At 44.4% G+C, this 20,051-nt stretch overlaps 1 protein-coding gene across 2 annotated transcripts in view; it reads left to right on the top strand.

Moving 5' to 3' along the window:
• LOC126338532 (serine-rich adhesin for platelets-like) overlaps positions 1 to 20,051 on the top strand; it is a 2,400,280-nt gene that overhangs the window by 1,445,817 nt on the left and 934,412 nt on the right. For both annotated transcript variants that reach the window (XM_050001562.1, XM_050001561.1), the window contains exon 3: positions 2,793 to 3,126. In XM_050001562.1, coding sequence (XP_049857519.1) covers positions 2,793 to 3,126 — 334 coding nt within the window. The remainder of the gene's footprint in view (positions 1 to 2,792; positions 3,127 to 20,051) is intronic.

Here is a 20,051-nt window from a genome sequence, read left to right as displayed (position 1 = left end):
AATGAAACAATTTATGGACTGCTGCAGGTACTATCTATAACTTGAAGAGTTTTCTTTTGATATGTAGCATTTATTACGTATACGACTCACTTTCATCACCAAAAATGTACAGAACGAAGCACAACATGTGTGTGGACTACGAGGATCCTATAACCTCCATCGCATTAATGCTACTAATTGAGAAAAAGTAATTATCAGTAACTTGTATAATCAGTATCAGAGTCTTACAAAACTGTGATAAAAACCTTCAAAAAGTCTCTCCGCAGTGCAATATGAATGCTAGCCTTGCATGCCGTATGCCGCAGTGAATATACCGAAATGAAATTCAATGAAATACAAGTTGTCAATTTATTAAATATTCATTTATACTTCCAAATTTTCACATTAAATGTTGAAAGTCCCCCCCCCCCCCCCCCCCCCCTGTTGGTGAATACACAATTCAGTTCATCTAATCATGTTTCCAAACACAAGCTGTAACATTTCTTCTGTAACAGAAGCAGTGAAAGTGGATATTGCAGTTTTCAGTTCATTGATGGATTTTGGACGGTTTTTATAGGCAGCTGCTTTCGCTACACCCCAGAAGAAAAAGTCAGGTGGTGTTGGGTCAGGCGATGGTGGAGGCCAAAGTCCCTGCGAAATTGTGCGATCACCAAATACATAAGCAAGCGGTGACATTGAAACACGAGCTGTATGCGCGGTTGTACCATCTTGTTGAAAATAACCTTTCAGTATTTCCCTTAACACAAGTTCTCCTATGAGTGGTGCAAGCTCCCAACGACTGGTATATAGATCGTAAATGTCGTTAATTCTACCTGTCTGTGGTAAGATGAGAAGGGAGTTTGCTTAATTTTACTTTTATTCATTTTTATATAAGCCTGCTGTGGGGAAGGATCTTATGCACACATTTTTTTTCTCGGCAGCGTAGCCTTCCCTGACCATTCTGCTCGCTTTAGAATTGATGTTTAGGCCCATCAAAGTTCAGAATACAATCTTATCGATTGTCGCAACGGATAACGCAACTGTAATTTTGGGGATGGTCAGAGAAAACTACATCCTGCACGAATCTAGTCTTGTGCCAATAATTTTAGTAAAAGAGCAGTGTGATTGATATGATTCTCTTTTCTTAGGTCTGGCTTAAATGAGCAAGCCGAGAACGGAAATTACTTCGAAGAACAAAGTTAATTTTATTTTAATCAGTATTAGACAAATATACGAACTTACTTCTTAATCTTTTGAATACACATTTCATTAATTCTGCTTTGCATTTTCATTTAATTGTGGACAAAGATTATTTAACTGTGCACATAGACTATTTCTCCTTTGAATTACAAACCGTGTTGCCTTTGATTTGCATCATCCTGTGGGGGGGGGGGGGGGGGGGGGGAAGGAAATTCTTGGAGTGCACGTGGTTACTACTACTATGCTGATACATGCACATGCACTAAATTATCATTGAAATGCAAATATCGTAACTATTTCTCTATGCAGATTTTCTATGTACAGTGGCTGGCATCGAGCACGACTCCTGGCTGGTATCTCCAGCGCGATGTGCTTGAATACGAAACGATTAATCTTAGAAACGCTATCTCCATCACTAAATTTTCAATAAGTTGTTAAACATCAACACACGCCAGCATAAATGTTCAGCAATCGCAAAAACTGGCTACAACTCCCTCTATTAGCTTTCTCGGCGGTTGCAGTTTGAAACTATGCACGACGTGGCGGGTCGTAACGGAAATCTCGAACGGAGAATATTATTCTTATATCGGATAAATTGAAGAAAAATCAATAAATGGTTCTTAATTAATCAATCGCGAAAAAGCCTCTGATAAATAAATTGTTAACATTCAACATATTTAAACATTGAAATACCTATGTCCTGATTTCGAAGCAGCGTTCTGAAGAAACGTCTGGTCGCTTACCTGTCTTCCAAAAAAACTCCCTGTAACCGTTGCGCGGCTCTTTCTCCCGGGCAGCGCAAGGTGGTGGGGGAGGCCCATGACCAACCTCTGGTAAGAAAACGTTTTTTTTAGACTTTCACACCTTTGGTCAAACCATTGTGTTCCTGTTCTTTGCCTTCCACTGACTGTGTTAAAGTTGGTAGAAGATTCTGAGACCCACTGCATCTCTGGTTTGTCTGCTACCACACTCAAAACATTCACACCTGACCATGTACTTTAAGGAGAGGTGGGGAAATGTAAATAGGGACACAGGACGTACATATTGTAATGAGAATAAAAGACTTTGATCCATAATTGTTTCTACATGCATGTAATTTGGGGCTGAGATTATTTCACTGTTCATTAATTGTGTAAAGTAATTGAATTTACGCTGAGAATGTCTATCAGCTGAGAGCAACATAACACTGATTTTAACTATGTAACGAAACCTATTGTGACGTTACAGTGGGTGCAGAATATCACTGCAGTATCGTTGTGCATTTATCGTTTTGTTGAAAAACCCAGGCAGGTGAACAATCATACGGCACGCACGGCTAACAATCGTACGGCACTGCGGAGAGACTTTTTGAACACCCCGTAGTAAATTTTACCCCTCAGAAAATTTCATTTTATCCCCCATGGAGTAATTACCCCAGGTAGGGAATCATTGCACTAGACCCAAGAAGTGTGTGTAGCTACTTTTGAATTACACTGTATAAGGGAGATGCATAACACACTTCCTGCCGCGTGCGCCCTCTCTGGAGTCTAACCTTAACTGTGTTGCACCTGAAAGTAGGCAGCCCGGCGCGCTTCTATGTGTGCCGGAGAGGTGACGGCTGGCGTTGCCCGCAGGGTCTGCACGAGGTGCCGGGGGTGCGTCTGCCGCTGCAGACGGCGAGCTACGCGTCGTCACCGAGCCCGCCGCTGCACGGACACGGGCACGGGCACGCCGTGCTCATGTACTCGGCGTCCGGGCACGCGGGCGACGCCGTGACGCTGCAGCTGAGCGAGCTGGACGCGAGCTCGGGCGACAAGCTGGCCGGCGTGCTGGCGCGCCTCGCCGGCTCCGAGGACGCGACGCTCTCCATCAGCCTGCAGGACGCCGCCGGGGAGCTGTCCGCGCTCGCCGACGGCGCCGCCATCGACGTCCTGCTCGGCGCCTCCTCGCTGCACGCAGCCAACGCCGGTCAGTACGCAGCCCTGCTAACACGTCGCTTCCAGCGCTCCACGAGAGCCAGTGGAACTCTGCAGATTGCCCGAGCCGCTGCTGCATGTCGCACCGAGCCGAAGGGAATAAACGTGGCGATATTCCTGCACAGGGACAAACTACAGGAAACGATGCCCGAGACGATAAGAATCAAAAACGTTCATGTGAACAATCAGCCAGAAATGTTTTCCAACGCAGGTACACCCACTTGTAGGCAGAGATAAAAGGTCTATGACAGTTAGTTAGCTAGTTTCGTGTTCCATCGATAATTTCCACAATAAATCGTGATGCTGCCGAACGAGTCATTTTGCATGCACTTCACAAATTTAATTTGTAAATACGGCTACACTGCCTAACATATCTATATATAAATATGGTATCTGTTCTTTCGGGTTCTCACTCGAAGCGGATGCCCCTTCAGCTCCGAATAGGTACGCTGGTATGCCCTACAGCGGCACTTCCCATCTGTCGTCAAATTCAGATTGTGAAGAGTCTTCACCTGTCCGGTACTCCGACGAAGAATTAATTGTGTTATGTTCATGACCTTGGGTTTGTTGACGGTTATTGGTAAGACTTTCATAGTCTGCTCTTCTGAATCCCACAGCGGAACGGAGATTGTACACCATCCTGAATTCTCCAACAAGTAATACAAACGTGGTAAAAGTAACCACCTCAAATGCAAACAAAATTCATTAGAACATTTACAATGCCAATGCGTTTTCTCTTTGGCTAACTTGTGTACAAGCCTATATTTGTTTCTACCCTGATCAGGAGACCTCACTACGCGTGAGGCCATTTTCTAAGATGGCCTTCGGCTGTGCGTCTGAGGTATGACTTTTGAGATTATTTTATTGAGGTTCTAATAATTGTACCACAGTGGCCTATAACAACCTTGCCTAAAATCAAAATACCTTTTTGCGCACCTTTCACCGTTTGGCACAAATACATATTCTCTGTAAGCGTCTCTAAACTGACGCACTAAATCATCCAAATTAGGCTTATAATACCACAGTTCTTCCAACACAATAACAGCTGATGAATAATTAATCCTTCTTGCCATAAAACGTAGTAGCAAATTCGTCAATCCTCTGCTGACCATTGGGAACAAGGAAGGCGAGGCGTAGTTCGTCCGGATAATTTCGGATATGGTCCCAGTCGGCATAAAAAAAACTCCAACGCAGACATTAGCTTTAAACAAATACTTTTATTCAGAACGTTACATTACCTTTCCTCTTACAAAATGTCATATAAACTCTATTTTTTACAATAAATGTGACATAATTAACTTCACTCTGAACATTATCATTTTTCTCATGTTCATCACCAGCAATTTGTAGCCCAATGTAAAATGGGCTAGTACCTTGAAACAATCGATTTTTACTTTACATTCCCTTTCTAGATCTGTCCAGGATTTCACTTTCGTTATATCAGCACTCTGTTCAGGCTTAGAATACGTTGCAAATTTAAACCTATTCCTTCTACAATATTTACGCCAAGGTACACCAGATGCCCTCTGTGGATTCAAATCAAAAGCACCCATCTTTTTGCTGCATGCTATTAGAACTATCTTCAGTGCACCCTGATGTTCAAAAATCTTTTTGTTAGCTTTATCATCAAGAGTTAGTCTCTCAATCATAACATTAACTCTATAAACATATGTTACAATTGTATTAATAATTACAGACGGCGCTGGTATAACAAGGCCTTTCGGCCCACGGAGGTTCGTAAGAAGCAATTGTATTTATTTGGCGATACAAATATTGGCAAGTCAACTTTAGTGGAGAAGGTGTTGTCTAAAAAGCAACACGTATATTTGCCATTTTGTTTCGAATTCGGATTTGGTGGTTATGATAGTCGTATTCACAAAGTAATTGTTTTTGAAGAATTTGAATGGTCCAGGTGGCGTCAGTATGCCTCTGTTTTGAAGTGTATTTTTTCGAAGGTCGACCAGTTACTGTAAACGTTAAGAATAAGCCTGGTATTGTTATTACACACCGTGGCTTGTTCTTTCGGAACAGATACCATCGGTGACCATACAGCTCGTTGGAATGAAATTACAATGAAATGAATACTCCTAGCTGCATACAGGAGTTGATATAAGTCAACAGGGACGGTGGAAAATGTGTGCCCCGACCGGAACTCGAACCCGGGGTCTCTTGCTTACACGGCAGACGCTCTATCCATCTGAGCCACCGGGGACACAGAGGATAGTGCGACTGCAGGGATTTATCTCTGGCACGCTTCCCGTGAGACCCACATCCGCAACTTATTGTTCCGCTCTATATTCATAGTGGCCCTGCCCATCACACTCATTTGCTAGCGGCTTTACCGCCGATTCCTGTAAGAGTTCGGGCACTGTTTGTGCATCCGCACAGAAGATGGTCAAATGACCGGTGAACCCTAACTACATATATTTGAAGATGGTATCTGTTCTTTCGAACATGGTGCCCGAACTCTTACCGGAATCCGCAGTAAAGCCGCGAGTAATGAGTGTGATGGGCAGGCGCACCATGAACATAGTGCGGGACAATAAGCTGCGGCTATCCTCTGTGTCCTGGATGGCTCAGATGGATAGAGCTTCTGCCATGTAAGCAGGAGATCCCGGGTTCGAGCCCCGTCGGGGCACGCATTTTCAACTGTCACCGTTGACTTATATAACTCCGTGTATACAGTTAGGGGTATTCATTTCACTGTAGTTTCATGCTAACATTTCTGAGGGGACCTGGGTTCAAGTCCTGTCCTCGGGAAAAACTTTCATTCATTGGTTCAGCTACGGTCCTTACCGAAGATAAAGTTGAGACTCAATATACGAGAGTGGTTTGGAAAGTTCTCGGAACGGAATACAAAAAAGTTCTTAGATCATTGAAACTTTTTTTATTTTTCAATGTAATCTTCTTGTAGATTAATGCACTTGGTCCAACGATGTTCCAGTGCCTTGATTTCCTCCAGGCCTACAAAATAGTTGACAACTCCGACTATCAATTCTTCGTTTGAAATGAATATTTGTCCACCGAGAAAAATTTTCAGTTTTAGGAAGATATGGGAAGTCTGACGGAGCCATATGAGGTGAATCAGGCGGGTGTGGCAACGATTTATACCTTAGTTCGTGTAATTTTGCCATGGCGACTGCACCTGTGCGGGCGCACATTGTCTTGGTGGAAGATGACTTTATCCTTGCTAAAACTGGCCTTTTTTCGCGTAACTTTTGTTGAAATTTGTCCAGGAGGTTAGCATATTATTCTCCAGTAATTGTTCGCCCAGTGTGGAGATAATCTACAAACAAAATCCCCTTTGCAGTCAAGAACACTGATTCCATGACCTTTCCCGCCGAATGAGTTCTCTCTGCTTTTTTTGTTGGCGGAGAATCCGCATGTTTCCACTGCTTTCATTGCTGTTTTGTCTCTGGGGCATAGTAGTGCACCCAAGTTTCACCTGTGGTCACAAACCCGTGGAAAAAGTCTCGTCCATTTCTCCTAAAACGTGTCAGACACTGTTCCAGTATGTCCATTCACAGGCATTTTAGATCCAGCGTCAAGGATGACGGCTCCCATCTTGCAGATACCTTTTTCATTTCTAATTCTTCAGTTAAAATGTGATATACCCTTTCAGATGACATCTGGCAAGCGTGAGCAATTTCACGCTCTTTCAATCGGCAATCCTCCATGACCAATTTGTGCACTTTTGCAATGATTTCTGGAGTAGTGGCACATCTTGGCCGAGCACTGCGCGGATCATCATCTAATCTCTCCCTACCAAATTTAAATTCATTTGTCCACTTGTCAACAACTGAATATGGATGAGCAGAATCCCCCAGTGTGTTCTGAAAATCGGCATGAATGTCCTTTGCTTTCATACCTTTCTTTACGAGGCACTTAATCATTGCTCGAATCTCGATTTTTTTTCCATGTTCGCAAATCACTTCGCGGGAGCAACAAGAGTGCCACGTAACCGCCTCAGCTCTCTCCCAAGAGGACTGACGTGGTACGTGTTTACAGGCAACAGTCCAATGAATAAAACGGCAACAACTCGTTGCGCTAGCGCTGACCTCTCGTGGCGATACCGAGAACTTTTCAAACCACCGCTAATAAGTAGGTTTCAATGACTGAATGTGTTGTGAGCATAGGGAGCAACAGGTTTTAACTGATGTGACCAAGTGGTAAACAAGAGTAGCAGTTTTGTTACAGTCTAATAAATATAATACAATAGAGGTGTTAATTGAGACGGAAGGCCACACTGTTTGGTTCAGCAATTATTTACGAAGTGAAGCGGTCAAAGTTCCAACAGCTGAATGAGCCAAGTTCACTTATAGGTCCAGTGTCAGAAGAAAGCAATCGAATTTTTAAATTTTGTTATATTTATGGTACTGGTTGTGGAGAACTGAAATATTAATCAACTGCAGAAGTTCGATGCAACTTTCAAAACTTTTCGAAAATATGTACTTTGAAATTTATTATAGACCTTCAGCTCGGCAAAATCAAGGTGCCTTTCACGATCGGCCGTGTGGCTTACTTGATAGCGTTGGAAATCAGTGGATTGCGGCTTCGAAACTCGCCATGATCTTTCTTTTCGTTCAGTTCAAATAACTTCATCATTTAAATATGAAATTCGGCAAAATACGCCAATTAACACACACCAAATCATTATTTTTTTTTATGAAAGTGCACATCTTCTTGTTTCTCATTATATATAACACATATCGCAAATATAAATTGTTAATTATCGACATTTTAGAAAGTATTGTTAACAAATATTGATTAAATTGAAAAACATTATAAATTTATTTATAAAATGTGAATAATTAAGAAATTATATTTGCAATGAAAACTGGAATCTTGTGTGTGAAAGGTAATATGGTTACTACATGCTGGTGAGTGTGGAACTGAAACACTAGTACAGACAGAAAATTCTCAGATGCTTTGAATCTACACCGTCAAACATGTCTCATCTTCACTTTCATGTGGGTGTTCCTACCTTAGAACGTATGTACACCACAAGATATTTTCTGCTCCGTATGGTCTCAGGTCTCGTTTTATGCAGTTTGCCCCCATTTAGCAAAGTCACTCTGTACATTCCAGCATAAAAGAGCATATAATATTACTCGAAAGCAGCCGACAGAAGCTGAAGAGGTCGTGTATGCTTTCGAGCTGGCTATTTCGCAGTTCTCGCGGCGAGCTGACTATGTGATGTGGAGAAGAAAGAAGGAATTGACACCATGAATCCTGCTGTACTGTCCATTAATCCGATAAATCCGTAAGAGTACGAGGGGGTGGAGATCTCTTCTCAGCGGCACGCTGCATGGCTTCCCAGATATACTAAATAATGGTCATGTAAGAGGAGTTTGGCTGCCAGCGGAAGTGTTTAAACTCAGAAGAGTGTTCCTGGACCCATTCTGTCGCAATTCTGAACTTGTGAGGTGTCGCATTGTCCTGCTGGAATTGTCCAAGTCCGTCGGAATGCACAACGGACATGAATGGATGCAGGTGGACAGGCAGGATGCTTCCGCGCGTCATACCTGTCAGAGCCGCATCTAGACGTATTAGGGGTCCCATTTCACTCCAGCTGCACACAACTCACACCGTTACAGAGCCTCCACTAGCTTGAACAGTCCCCTGCTGACATTCATGGTCCACGCATTCATCAGGTTCTATCCATACCCGTACACGTCCGTCCGCTCGATACAATTTGAAACGAGACTCGTCTGACCAAGCAACATGATTCCTGTCATCAACAGTCCAATGTCGGTATTGATGGGCCCGGGCAAGGCGTAGGGCTTTGTGTCGTGCAGTCATCAAGGGTACACGAATGGACTTTCGACTCGGAGAGTCCATACCTATTATATTTCGTTGAATGGTTCGCGCGCCCACACTTGTCGAAGGCCCAGCATTGAAATCTGCAGCAATTTGTCGAAGGATTGCACCTCTGTCACTTTGAACTTTCTCTTCAGTCGTCGCTGGTCCCGTTCTTGCAGGACGCTTTTCCGGCCACAGCGATGTTGGGGATTTGATGTTTTACCGGATTCCTGCCGTTCACGGTACACTCGTCAAATGGTCTACGGGAATATCGCCACTTCATCGCTACCTCGGAAATGCTACGACCCATCGCTCATGCGCTGGCTGTAGCACCACGTTAAAACTCACCTAAATCTTGATAACCTGCCATTGCAGCAGCAGTAACCGATCTGACAACTGCGCCACACACTTGTTGTCTTGTATAAGAGTTGTCGACCGCAGCGGCGTATTCTGCCTATTTACGTATCTCTGTATTTGAATCCGCATGCATATACCAGTTTCCTTGGCGCTTCAGTGTGGAATTATGTCACAGCCTACGAAAAACAGTCGCGAAACCATGCAGGACAAAAAATGCGACCTTCTTACAGCTTTCGTGTTACTAGCAGCTAGTAAGTAGCAACAGAAGAATGGCATGTTATAAACTGAGAACTTGATGTTTTTAATGTTGCTATTTCCGTATTTCCCCGTCATTAAATGCAGCGGTAATGCGTCAACTCAAACAGGGCTATTTATTTAAAGTAACATCCCGTGTTCTATTAATATCAACAAATAATAACAAAATATCCGTCCACTGTAACATATACGGTTCAGAACAAAGAGTCGTAATCTCATCATCAAAAATCTTTTAAGACGAGAAATGAATTGCAACTTGAGGTGTCTAAGCACAAATGAATCCGATAACGAGTATATCCGCGTGCTTGGCACGTAACTTCTGATGTTCTGCGCCGAGCGTAGTTCGTATCGCGAGTTTCCTTGTGAATTTCGGACTCAATTTCATACATTCGAAACTAGACACTGTTTTTACATTCTTGGAAATTAGCTGCTACTTCTCTTGATAAACTCACTTATATCGTCCTCCTTGCTTCTGTCTGTTGAAAGCACCTATCATGTTTATCTGTTCTGGTTCCCAGGCAGAATCATGCACATAACCTTCAAGGTTCTCGTTCCCAGTTGCAACATTCAGACCCCAGTGTGTCCAGTCGTGACACTTCCCTCTCGTTTACATGCTTATCTACAGCCATAGCTAGTACGTGTTCCATTACATTTAGCACAACCTGCAATCCCAGCATCGGCTACCACTGAAGCATCATCTGTGAATCGTATTGCGCTAATTTTTTGTTCTTGATAAACAATAACGTATGCCAAATCGAGCTGATGCTGCTGCAATTTGTAGCGCCACAATAAACTCTGAAATACGACCTCATTTGCATTGTTAATGTGCTACTCCACTAAACATATGCAATACATAATCGTTTCGCAGTGTGTTTATATAGGCCAGCCGCATTGTGGCGCTGCATGGCCGAAGTTGCATAAAAACTGTGGCACTTCCGTGACTCATTATCTTGGACTCCCGGTGTATCTGCTGTGAGTAAGGCGTCTCAAAAATTATTTCTGATAAAATTTGCCGAATAGTGTTAAGTTTAGACAAGATTTCCCCACCATGCTATAGTTCTGGGTGGAGATTTTAATTTGCCGGATATAGACTGGGAGACTCAAACCTTCATAACGGGTGGCGGGGACAAGGAATCCAGTGAAATTTTTGTAAGTGCTTTATCTGAAAACTACCTTGAGCAGTTAAACAGAGAACCGACTCGTGGCGATAACATATTAGACCTTCTGGTGACAAACAGACCCGAACTATTTGAAATAGTTAACGCAGAACAGGGAATCAGCGATCATAAAGCGGTTACGGCATCAATGATTTCAGCCATAAATAGAAATATTAAAAAAGGTAGGAAGATTTTTCTGTTTAGCAAAAGTGACAAAAAGCAGATTCCAGGGTACCTGACGACTCAACACAAAAGTTTTGTCTCAAGTACAGATAGTGTTGAGGGTCAGTGGACAAAGTTCAAAACAATCGTACAATATGCGTTAGATGAGTATGTTCCAAGCAAGATCGTAAGAGATGGAAAAGATCTACTGTGGTACAACAACCGAGTTAGAAAACTGCTGCGGAAGCAAAGGGAACTTCACAGCAAACATAAACATAGCCAAAGCCTTGCAAACAAACAAAAATTACGCGAAGCGAAATGTAGTGTGAGGAGGGCTATGCGAGAGGCTTTCAATGAATTCGAAAGTAAAGTTCTATGTACTGACTTGGCAGAAAACCTTAAGAAATTTTGGTCTTATGTCAAATCGGTAGATGGATCAAAACAAAATGTCCAAACACTCTGTGACCAAAATGGTACTGAAACAGAGGATGACAGACTAAAGGCCGAAATACTAAATGTCTTTTTCCAAAGCTGTTTCACAGAGGAAGACTGCACTGTAGTTCCTTCTCTAGCTTGTCACGCAGATGACAAAATGGTAGATATCGAAATAGACTAAAGAGGGATAGAGAAACAATTAAAATCGCCCAAAAGAGGAAAGGCAGCGGGACTTGATGGGATACCAGTTCGATTTGACGCAGAGTACACGAAGGAATTTGCCCCCTTCTTGCAGGGGTGTACCGTAGGTCTCTAGAAGAGCGTAGTGTCCCAAAGGATTGGAAAAGGGCACAGGTCATCCCCGTTTTCAAGAAGGGACGTCGAACAGAAGTGCAGAACTATAGACCCATATCTCTAACGTCGATCAGTTGTAGAATTTTGGAACACGTATTATGTTCGAGTATAATGACTTTTCTGGAGACTACAAATCTACTCTGTAGGAATAAGCATGGGTTTCGAAAAAGACGGTCATGTGAACCCAGCTCGCGCTATTCGTCCAGAGGGCCATAGACACGGGTTCAGAGGTAGATGCCGTGTTTATAGACTTCCGCAAGGCGTTCGATACAGTTCCCCACAGTCATTTAATGAACAAAGTAAGAGCATATGGACTATCAGACCAATTGTGTGATTGGATTGAGGAGTTCTTAGATAACAGAACGCAGCATGTAATTCTCAATGGAGAGAAGTCTTCCGAGGTAAGGGTGATTCCAGGTGTGCCGCAGGGGAGTGTCATAGGACCGTTGCTATGCACAATATACATAAATGACCTGGTGGTTGACATCGGAAGCTCACTGAGGCTTTTTGCAGATGATGCTGTGGTGTATCGAGAGGTTGTAACAATGGAAAATTGTACTGAAATGCAGAAGGATCTGCAGCGAATTGATGCATGGTGCAGGGAACGGCAATTGAATCTCAATGTAGATAAGTGTAATATACTGCGAAAACATAGAAAGATAGATCCCTTATCATTTAGCTACAAAATAGGTCAGCACCTGGAAGCAGTTAATTCCATAAATTATCTGGGAGTAGGCATTGGGAGTGATTTAAAATGGAATGATCATATAAAGTTGATCGTCGGTAAAGCAGATGCCAGATAGATTCATTGGAAGAATCCTAAGGAAATGCAATTCGAAAACAAAGGAAGTAGGTTACAGTACGCTTGTTCGCCCACTGCTTGAATACTGCTCAGCAGTGTGGGATCCTTACCAGATAGGGTTGATAGAAGAGATAGAGAAGATCCAACGGAGAAAAGCGCGCTTCGTTACAGGATCATTTAGTAATCGCGAAAGCGTTACGGAGATGATAGATAAACTCCAGTGGAAGACTCTGCAGGAGTGACGCTAAGTAGCTCGGTACGGGCTTCTGTTGAAGTTTCGTGAACATACGTTCACCGAGGAGTCAAGCAGTATATTGCTCCCTCCTACGTATTTCTCGCGAAGAGACCATGAGGATAAAATCAGAGAGATTAGAGCCCACACAGAAGCATACCGACAATCTTTCTTTCCACTAACAATACGAGACTGGAATAGAAGGGAGAACCGATAGAGGTACTCAGGGTACCCTCCGCCACACACCGTCAGTTGGCTTGCGGAGTATGGATGTAGATGTAAGTTACGTAATGGATATATCGCACATCGAACAAAGGGATTAGGATTAAAACCTATAAAATCACAGGTAGAGAGAAGCTAGCTGACCAAAGAATCAGTAGAGGAACAAAACGCTTACACGCAAACCACCAGATGTCAAACGCTCAGATGCGTACCAAACCTCCAGGAGAACGAGCGTAAACGATAGGTAATAAGTACACCTGATGTACAGTGCCAAGGAAAAGCATAACTAGGAGCGTCTGTCGGGTAGAGCTGTCGTGGGGACGTCATCAGAGTGTTACTTTGTTATACCAGCGGCCCCGGGCTCCAACCCTGCCCTGGTCGTACCAGTGTTTGTGCTGTAGTACGCGTGATACTGTTATATGAGACAACATTTTCCAGACATTTAAAAGGACTGTTCATAATTTATAGCAATGTTCTATGGGCAGTCCTCTTTCGCTTCGGTTGTTTGAAAGCACCAAAGACGTAGAGCACATTTGTAGTTTCACAGAATAAACATAAACAGTCAGAACAGATGAATAACGAAAAAAATTGTGTCACACTTGCCGAACTGTTAATACTAATAATAACCACAACAACAATAAAAAGAAGAAGAAGATGATGGTATCAGTAGTATTACTAATAATACTTCGACACGTGTGATACAGTTCTTTCTTATTCGTCTGTTCCTATTATTTATGCTTATTCTGTGAAGCTACAGATGTACTCTAGAGCATTGCTACTTTTAAATAAACGAGTAATAATCGGACTGCCATAAGAACATCCTTATAAACTCTGAACAGTTCCTTTTAAATGTCAGAAACATGTTCACCCATATAACACTATCAAAAGTACTACATCCAGAATCTGACATGACCAGGACACGAACCCGGGACCCCTGCTGACGGGGCCGCTCTCTAGCACAGAGGCTCACAGTTATGCTTTTCCTGTGCTCCGTGAGTAAGATGTTACATTTACTTACCGTTCACGCATTTTATCCTGGACGACAGCACATAGCACAAACTATATCGGAGTTTTGGTTGATATTCTGTCGGTATACAGTGTTTCGTACCCATCTAACGGTCTGACACCTGGAGGTTTGGGTGTTAGAATGTCAGTAATGTTGTGCCTCCCCATCCAACAACAGTGAGTGGACTGTGTGCGTCTAAGAACAGCAGTTAATGCCGTATCTTCAGACGCACTCGCAAAGGTGTGGGACGGATATGACTGTCGTCTAAATGTTTGTCGTGTGTTCGATGAGTGGCACACTAAACATTTGTGACAGGTAAACGAAAATTTTGATCATAAATGTAGTTGGAAAAACCCGCTACGGTTCATTAAAACTTGTATCTGCACTGCAGAACGTTATTAAAGAATCAATTTCTCGAAACCCAGTAATTGTCTCCAATTTGGACCTTATGAGTTACATATTTACTGGAACATTGGTTCAAATGGTTCAGATGGCTCTGAGCACTGTGGGACTTAACATCTGAGGTCATCAGTCCCCTAGAACTTAGAACTACTTAAACCTAACTAACCTAAGGACATCACACACATCCATGCCCGAGGCAGAATTCGAACCTGCGACCGTAGCAGTCTCACGGTTCCGGACTGAAGCGCCTAGAACCGCACGGCCATCGCGGCCGGCTACTGGAACATTGCTCTATGAAAACAGCTATCTCAATTATACCAATAAAATTAGCTAAAATCAGTCTTAAACGCATAACTATTTTGTTTACTGTGGTGACCGGTTTCGATCTCCTGTATTTAGATCATCTTGAGATATTGTACTCGATGATGATGACTGGAACTGGGCTGGCTGAGTAGGCTGCTCTAGAGAGCTCGTCGATAAGTAGAACAGATCGAAACCAGTCACCAGTTTAAATAAAATATTTATGCGATCAAGACTTTTTTTAGCAAATTTTACTGGCATACCTTTAAGTTTCAAATTTGGGGTACATGTGCTCCGACCTTCCCCTGTAATCGTGCAAAAGCATGACGCCCTGTGACGTCATCATCGGGCTCAGGACGCTTGAAACAACAAGGTGTCGACACATGTCAAGAAAAGGCCTCAGCTCAGAAGCTGATGTTACGTGTAAGTTGGATGAATGACGTCACATTGGCACCAAATTCCACTACAATTCTAGTCACAGCTATCGTGAACGTATCCCACGATGAGCAGGTTGTTACTCGCCCCCATCCCACAATTCACCCCTTCTTTAATGCCTCTGCAGTGGATGTCAGAAACGCGATGTTCATCGTTGAAATAATGCGTTTTACTTTTTAGTGATCAAGGAAAACATTTCAGACATATTGCCGCTCAGAATCGACACGAAATGGCCTTACGGGGAGGCAAAAGGGGCGTCGGTGAAACCAAGGAATCAAGGACGATTGGGTTTAACATCCTGTCAATATAGAGAACATTAGAAATGGAGCACAAGCTCGGATTGTGTCAAGGACTGGGAAGGAAATCGGTCGTTTCCTTTCAAAGGAACCCTCCCGGCGTTTGCCAGGAGTGATTGAGGGAAATCACGGAAAATCTAAATCTGATATTGATGGCCGGACACGGCTTCGAACCGTCGTCCTCTCGAATGCGAATCCAGTGTGCTAATCGCAACTCCACCCCACTCTGTGTTGTCATTGAAACCACCTCTTCCGTTGGGCGTTGACCCACACACTTTGTAGTCTAAAACGATAGTTCGATGAGCAAGGAGACGACGTTCTTGACAACCTTTGACCCTGTTGACAACCTTTGGACGATTAAACTCTTCTCTAAGGACATTTTAGGCCGTAAACCCAATTTAATGTGATGGCACCGCAATGGACTGCAATGCGACCGCAATTTTTGCTCTAGTGTACAATTTGGGACAACTAGGTACCTTTCAAAACCATTCTCAAAATTTGAGCGCAATCCGAAGCAACAAAGGGTACTTATGCTTTTTCAGCCCTCATGTTTTGTGTCCCCCTGTGGCGTTGTCACAGGGAGGTACGAGGTTGACACTTGAGTCAATAAGACAGCAGTGTCTCTCTTAAGACCACTCAGTTCGCCAACACCCTCACTGCCATGCGGCCACTTATGTTGAGGACCTTAAAAAATATACCAGTACAGGCAAAAGCTGTGACGAGAGTCCAAAGCGCCAGCAGGTAGGCTACCATGCTGCCACTGCGACTGGTAGTCGGCCATCTGGAATAGTAGGAGTCTTGATGTTTGGTTTGTGGGGCACTCATGAGCGCCTGTACAAAGTCCCAATTTTTACACAATATACAATCTAGTCTCTGTCACAAATTACGATGATGATGAAATAATGAGGACAACATGAACACCCAGTTCCCAAACAGAGAATATCCCCAACCCAGCCTGGAATCGAATCCAGGAGATCGTCAGCCATAGATAGCAACGCTAGCCAGTAGACCACGAGCTGCAGACAGGGTATTGAAAAGGTTGCCTGTCTGCTAGCGCCTACGACTTCATCACAGATGGTTCTCTGTCCAGATTCATTTTTAAAATGCTCGACAAAGGCGGATGAATGGTACCGTGGGTGTTGCTGAACTGGGGGGGAGGGGGGGTCTTACAAAGACCCTTTGCCATTTTATCCACCCTTGTGCCAAATGTCGCATCACTTTGTAATCGCGCCTCAGGAGGCGCTAAACAAGACGACTGAAAACCTTTGCTGCTTCGGGTCACGCTCAATTTTCGTCGAATGGTTTTCATCAGTTCCTTGTGGTTCCACACTGTACATCAGAGCAAAAATTGCAGTCACACTGTATTTCAAAGGGGTGTGACCACGTTCAATGGGGTTGCTTGCCCACGATGTCCTTAGAGTCGAATAATCGGAGGTGTCAAAAGTGTAAAAGGATGTCAAGAACATCGTCCTGTTGCTCATTGCACTGTGGACTGTCTTTTTCGACCGCGTAATGTGTGGTAATCAATGCCCAAAGGTATGCGTGGTTTCACTGACGCTTATTATGCTACCCGATGAGGTATTTTCGTGACGATATTGAGCGGCAGTGTGTTTGAAATGTTTTCCTCGAACATCGATAAGAAAACCGTATGATTTGCACGCGGATATCGTTGTTCTGACCTCCACCGGACAGGCGTCAAAAGAAGGGGTAAGTGTTGAAAGAGGACTTGCAACGGCCTTCCCATCCCGTGACACGTCCGTAGGGGCGTTGGGACATGATTGTGGTGAAATCTGCTACGAATGAAACATCATTATCCAATCTTACACTTCATATGACCTTCTGAGCTCTGGCCTTTTCCCCATATGTGTCCTCACCTTGCTGTTCGAAATATCGTCAAGCCAGAGGTTTACGTCGCAGGGTGTCACACTTTTACAACATCACAGAGGAAGTTTGTACGCAACTTTAAGCCAAATTTCAAACTTATGAGTCACAATAAGAGATAATTATGGGGTTTCGAAAACATTGTCATTTAATTGTTTTGCATAGTGCATTATGGATGTAGAACACTGCAGTTGTGAAGAATGACAGCTTTTAGAATTAAGTGTAACGAGACGCCTTTCCTGACGAATGAATTATTATTTTATTATGATCGATTTCAAATCCCCCTGCCACCCGTTGTGGCCGCGAGGTTCTAAGTGCCTCGGACATGGATGTGTGTGATGTCCTTAGGTTAGTTAGGTTGAAGTAGTTCAAAGTCTAGCGGACTGATGACCTCAGATGTTAAGTCCCTTACTGTTGAGAGCCATTTGAAGTACCCTAGCGACTCATCGTCAGATAGTACACAGTTTTTAGTGGTTGTTTGTAGAGTTGTGGGGGTCGTCGTGTAGAGTGCTGGTTAATCAACATAACTGGAAAACATAAATTATATTTTCCAAAGTGATCTGTGCACCAGTGTTACACCCACGGGTGCTAATAACTCTATGCAGTGATCCCCACCGCCCTTCAAACAATCACAAAAAATTGTGTACAGTCTGCTCATACTCGTATATGAACAGAAATCAGTCGTAGCAAAATAAAAACTGATCCATTACAAAAGGCGACGGGTTCCTGTTATTCCTGATAATCTTTACCATAAGGCTGTCTGTGTATGTTCTAAAAGTTCTATAAGCATGTTCTCAAATCTGATGACTGTTTCGAAAATAAAAATTTTGTAGCTTTATGTGTGAGTTAAAATGTACCAAAAGAGTCTATGTTCATTACGAATCTTCTGATATCGGATAAGCCCTTGTGAAATATCCTGTACTGGAGAAGGGATGATGATGATGATGACGTTGTCGGTGGTGGTGTAGAGCGAGTTCGTTTCCACGGATCATTTCCAGCCCAGGAAACTCTGTGAGATGTCCCGCAGATAGCGGGTAATTTGAAACGCCACACGCCTGTAAAAGCGCGTTATCTGACGCTACAAGAGCGCAGCGAGCAGTCCAGAAAGCGTCCGCTGCGGGCGGGAGATAATTAGACGCCGGCGGCACGTCGCTTGTTTTCCGCCGAGTTAGCAGCGGCTGCAGTCCGGCCCGAGGCTCTCAACCCCGCACAGCGCGCCGACCCTAGGTTTTCCCGCCATGCGCTAACCCGCCGTGACACATTTTGTACCTTTAACCATCGTGCAACACGGATGCTACGAACCGGTACATCCTCCCTAAAAAATCTATTCTTAGAGGGTTGGGTTGGGTTGTTTCGGGGAAGAGACCAAACTGCAAGGTCATCGGTCTCATCGGATTAGGGAAGGATGGGGAAGGCCCTTTCAAACGAACCATCCCGGCCATTGCCTGAAGCGACTTCGGGAAATCACAGAAAACCTAAATCAGGATGGCCGGACGCGGGATTGAACCGTCGTCCTCCCGAATGCGAGTCCAGTGTGCTAACAACTGCACCACCTCGCTCGGTTCTTTTCTTAGAAAACAAAATTACCAAAGTAAGCTCCATTACACATAATACAGCTGTCCAGTCAGTGCAGCCATTGTTGGGAACTACACTCCTGGAAATTGAAATAAGAACACCGTGAATTCATTGTCCCAGGAAGGGGAAACTTTATTGACACATTCCTGGTGTCAGATACATCACATGATCACACTGACAGAACCACAGGCACATAGACACAGGCAACAGAGCATGCACAATGTCGGCACTAGTACAGTGTATATCCACCTTTCGCAGCAATGCAGGCTGCTATTCTCCCATGGAGACGATCGTAGAGATACTGGATGTTGTCCTGTGGAACGGCTTGCCATGCCATTTCCACCTGGAGCCTCAGTTGGACCAGTGTTCGTGCTGGACGTGCAGACCGCGCGAGACGACGCTTCATCCAGTCCCAAACATGCTCAATTGGGGACAGATCCGGAGATCTTGCTTCTAGAGCACATTGGGTGGCACGGGATACATGCGGACGTGCATTGTCCTGTTGGAACAGCAAGTTCCCTTGCCGGTCTAGGAATGGTAGAACGATGGGTTCGATGACGGTTTGGATGTACCGTGCACTATTCAGTGTCCCCTCGACGATCACCTGAGGTGTACGGCCAGTGTAGGAGATCGCTCCCCACACCATGATGCCGGGTGTTGGCCCTGTGTGCCTCGGTCGTATGCAGTCCTGATTGTGGCGCTCACCTGCACGGCGCCAAACACGCATACGACCATCACTGGCACCAAGGCAGAAGCGACTCTCATCGCTGAAGACGACACGTCTCCATTCGTCCCTCCATTCACGCCTGTCGCGACACCACTGGAGGCGGTCTGCACGATGTTGGGGCGTGAGCGGAAGACGGCCTAACGGTGTGCGGGACCGTAGCCCAGCTTCATGGAGGCGGTTGCGAATGGTCGTCGCCGATACCCCAGGAGCAACAGTGTCCCTAATTTGCTGGGAAGTGGCGGTGCGGTCCCCTACGGCACTGCGTAGGATCCTACGGTCTTGGCGTGCATCCGTGCGTCGCTGCGGTCCGGTCCCAGGTCGACGGGCACGTGCACCTTCCGCCGACCACTGGCGACAACATCGATGTACTGTGGAGACCTCACGCCCCACGTGTTGAGCAATTCGGCGGTACGTCCACCCGGCCTCCCGCATGCCCACTATACGCCCTCGCTCAAAGTCCGTCAACTGCACATACGGTTCACGTCCACGCTGTCGCGGCATGCTACCTGTGTTAAAG

Source organism: Schistocerca gregaria, chromosome 1 (assembly GCF_023897955.1).
Source record: "Schistocerca gregaria isolate iqSchGreg1 chromosome 1, iqSchGreg1.2, whole genome shotgun sequence".
Taxonomy (NCBI): Eukaryota; Metazoa; Arthropoda; class Insecta; order Orthoptera; family Acrididae; genus Schistocerca; species Schistocerca gregaria.
The sequence above is the reverse complement of the archived record's forward strand: the minus strand, read 5'-3'. Positions and strand labels throughout refer to the sequence as shown.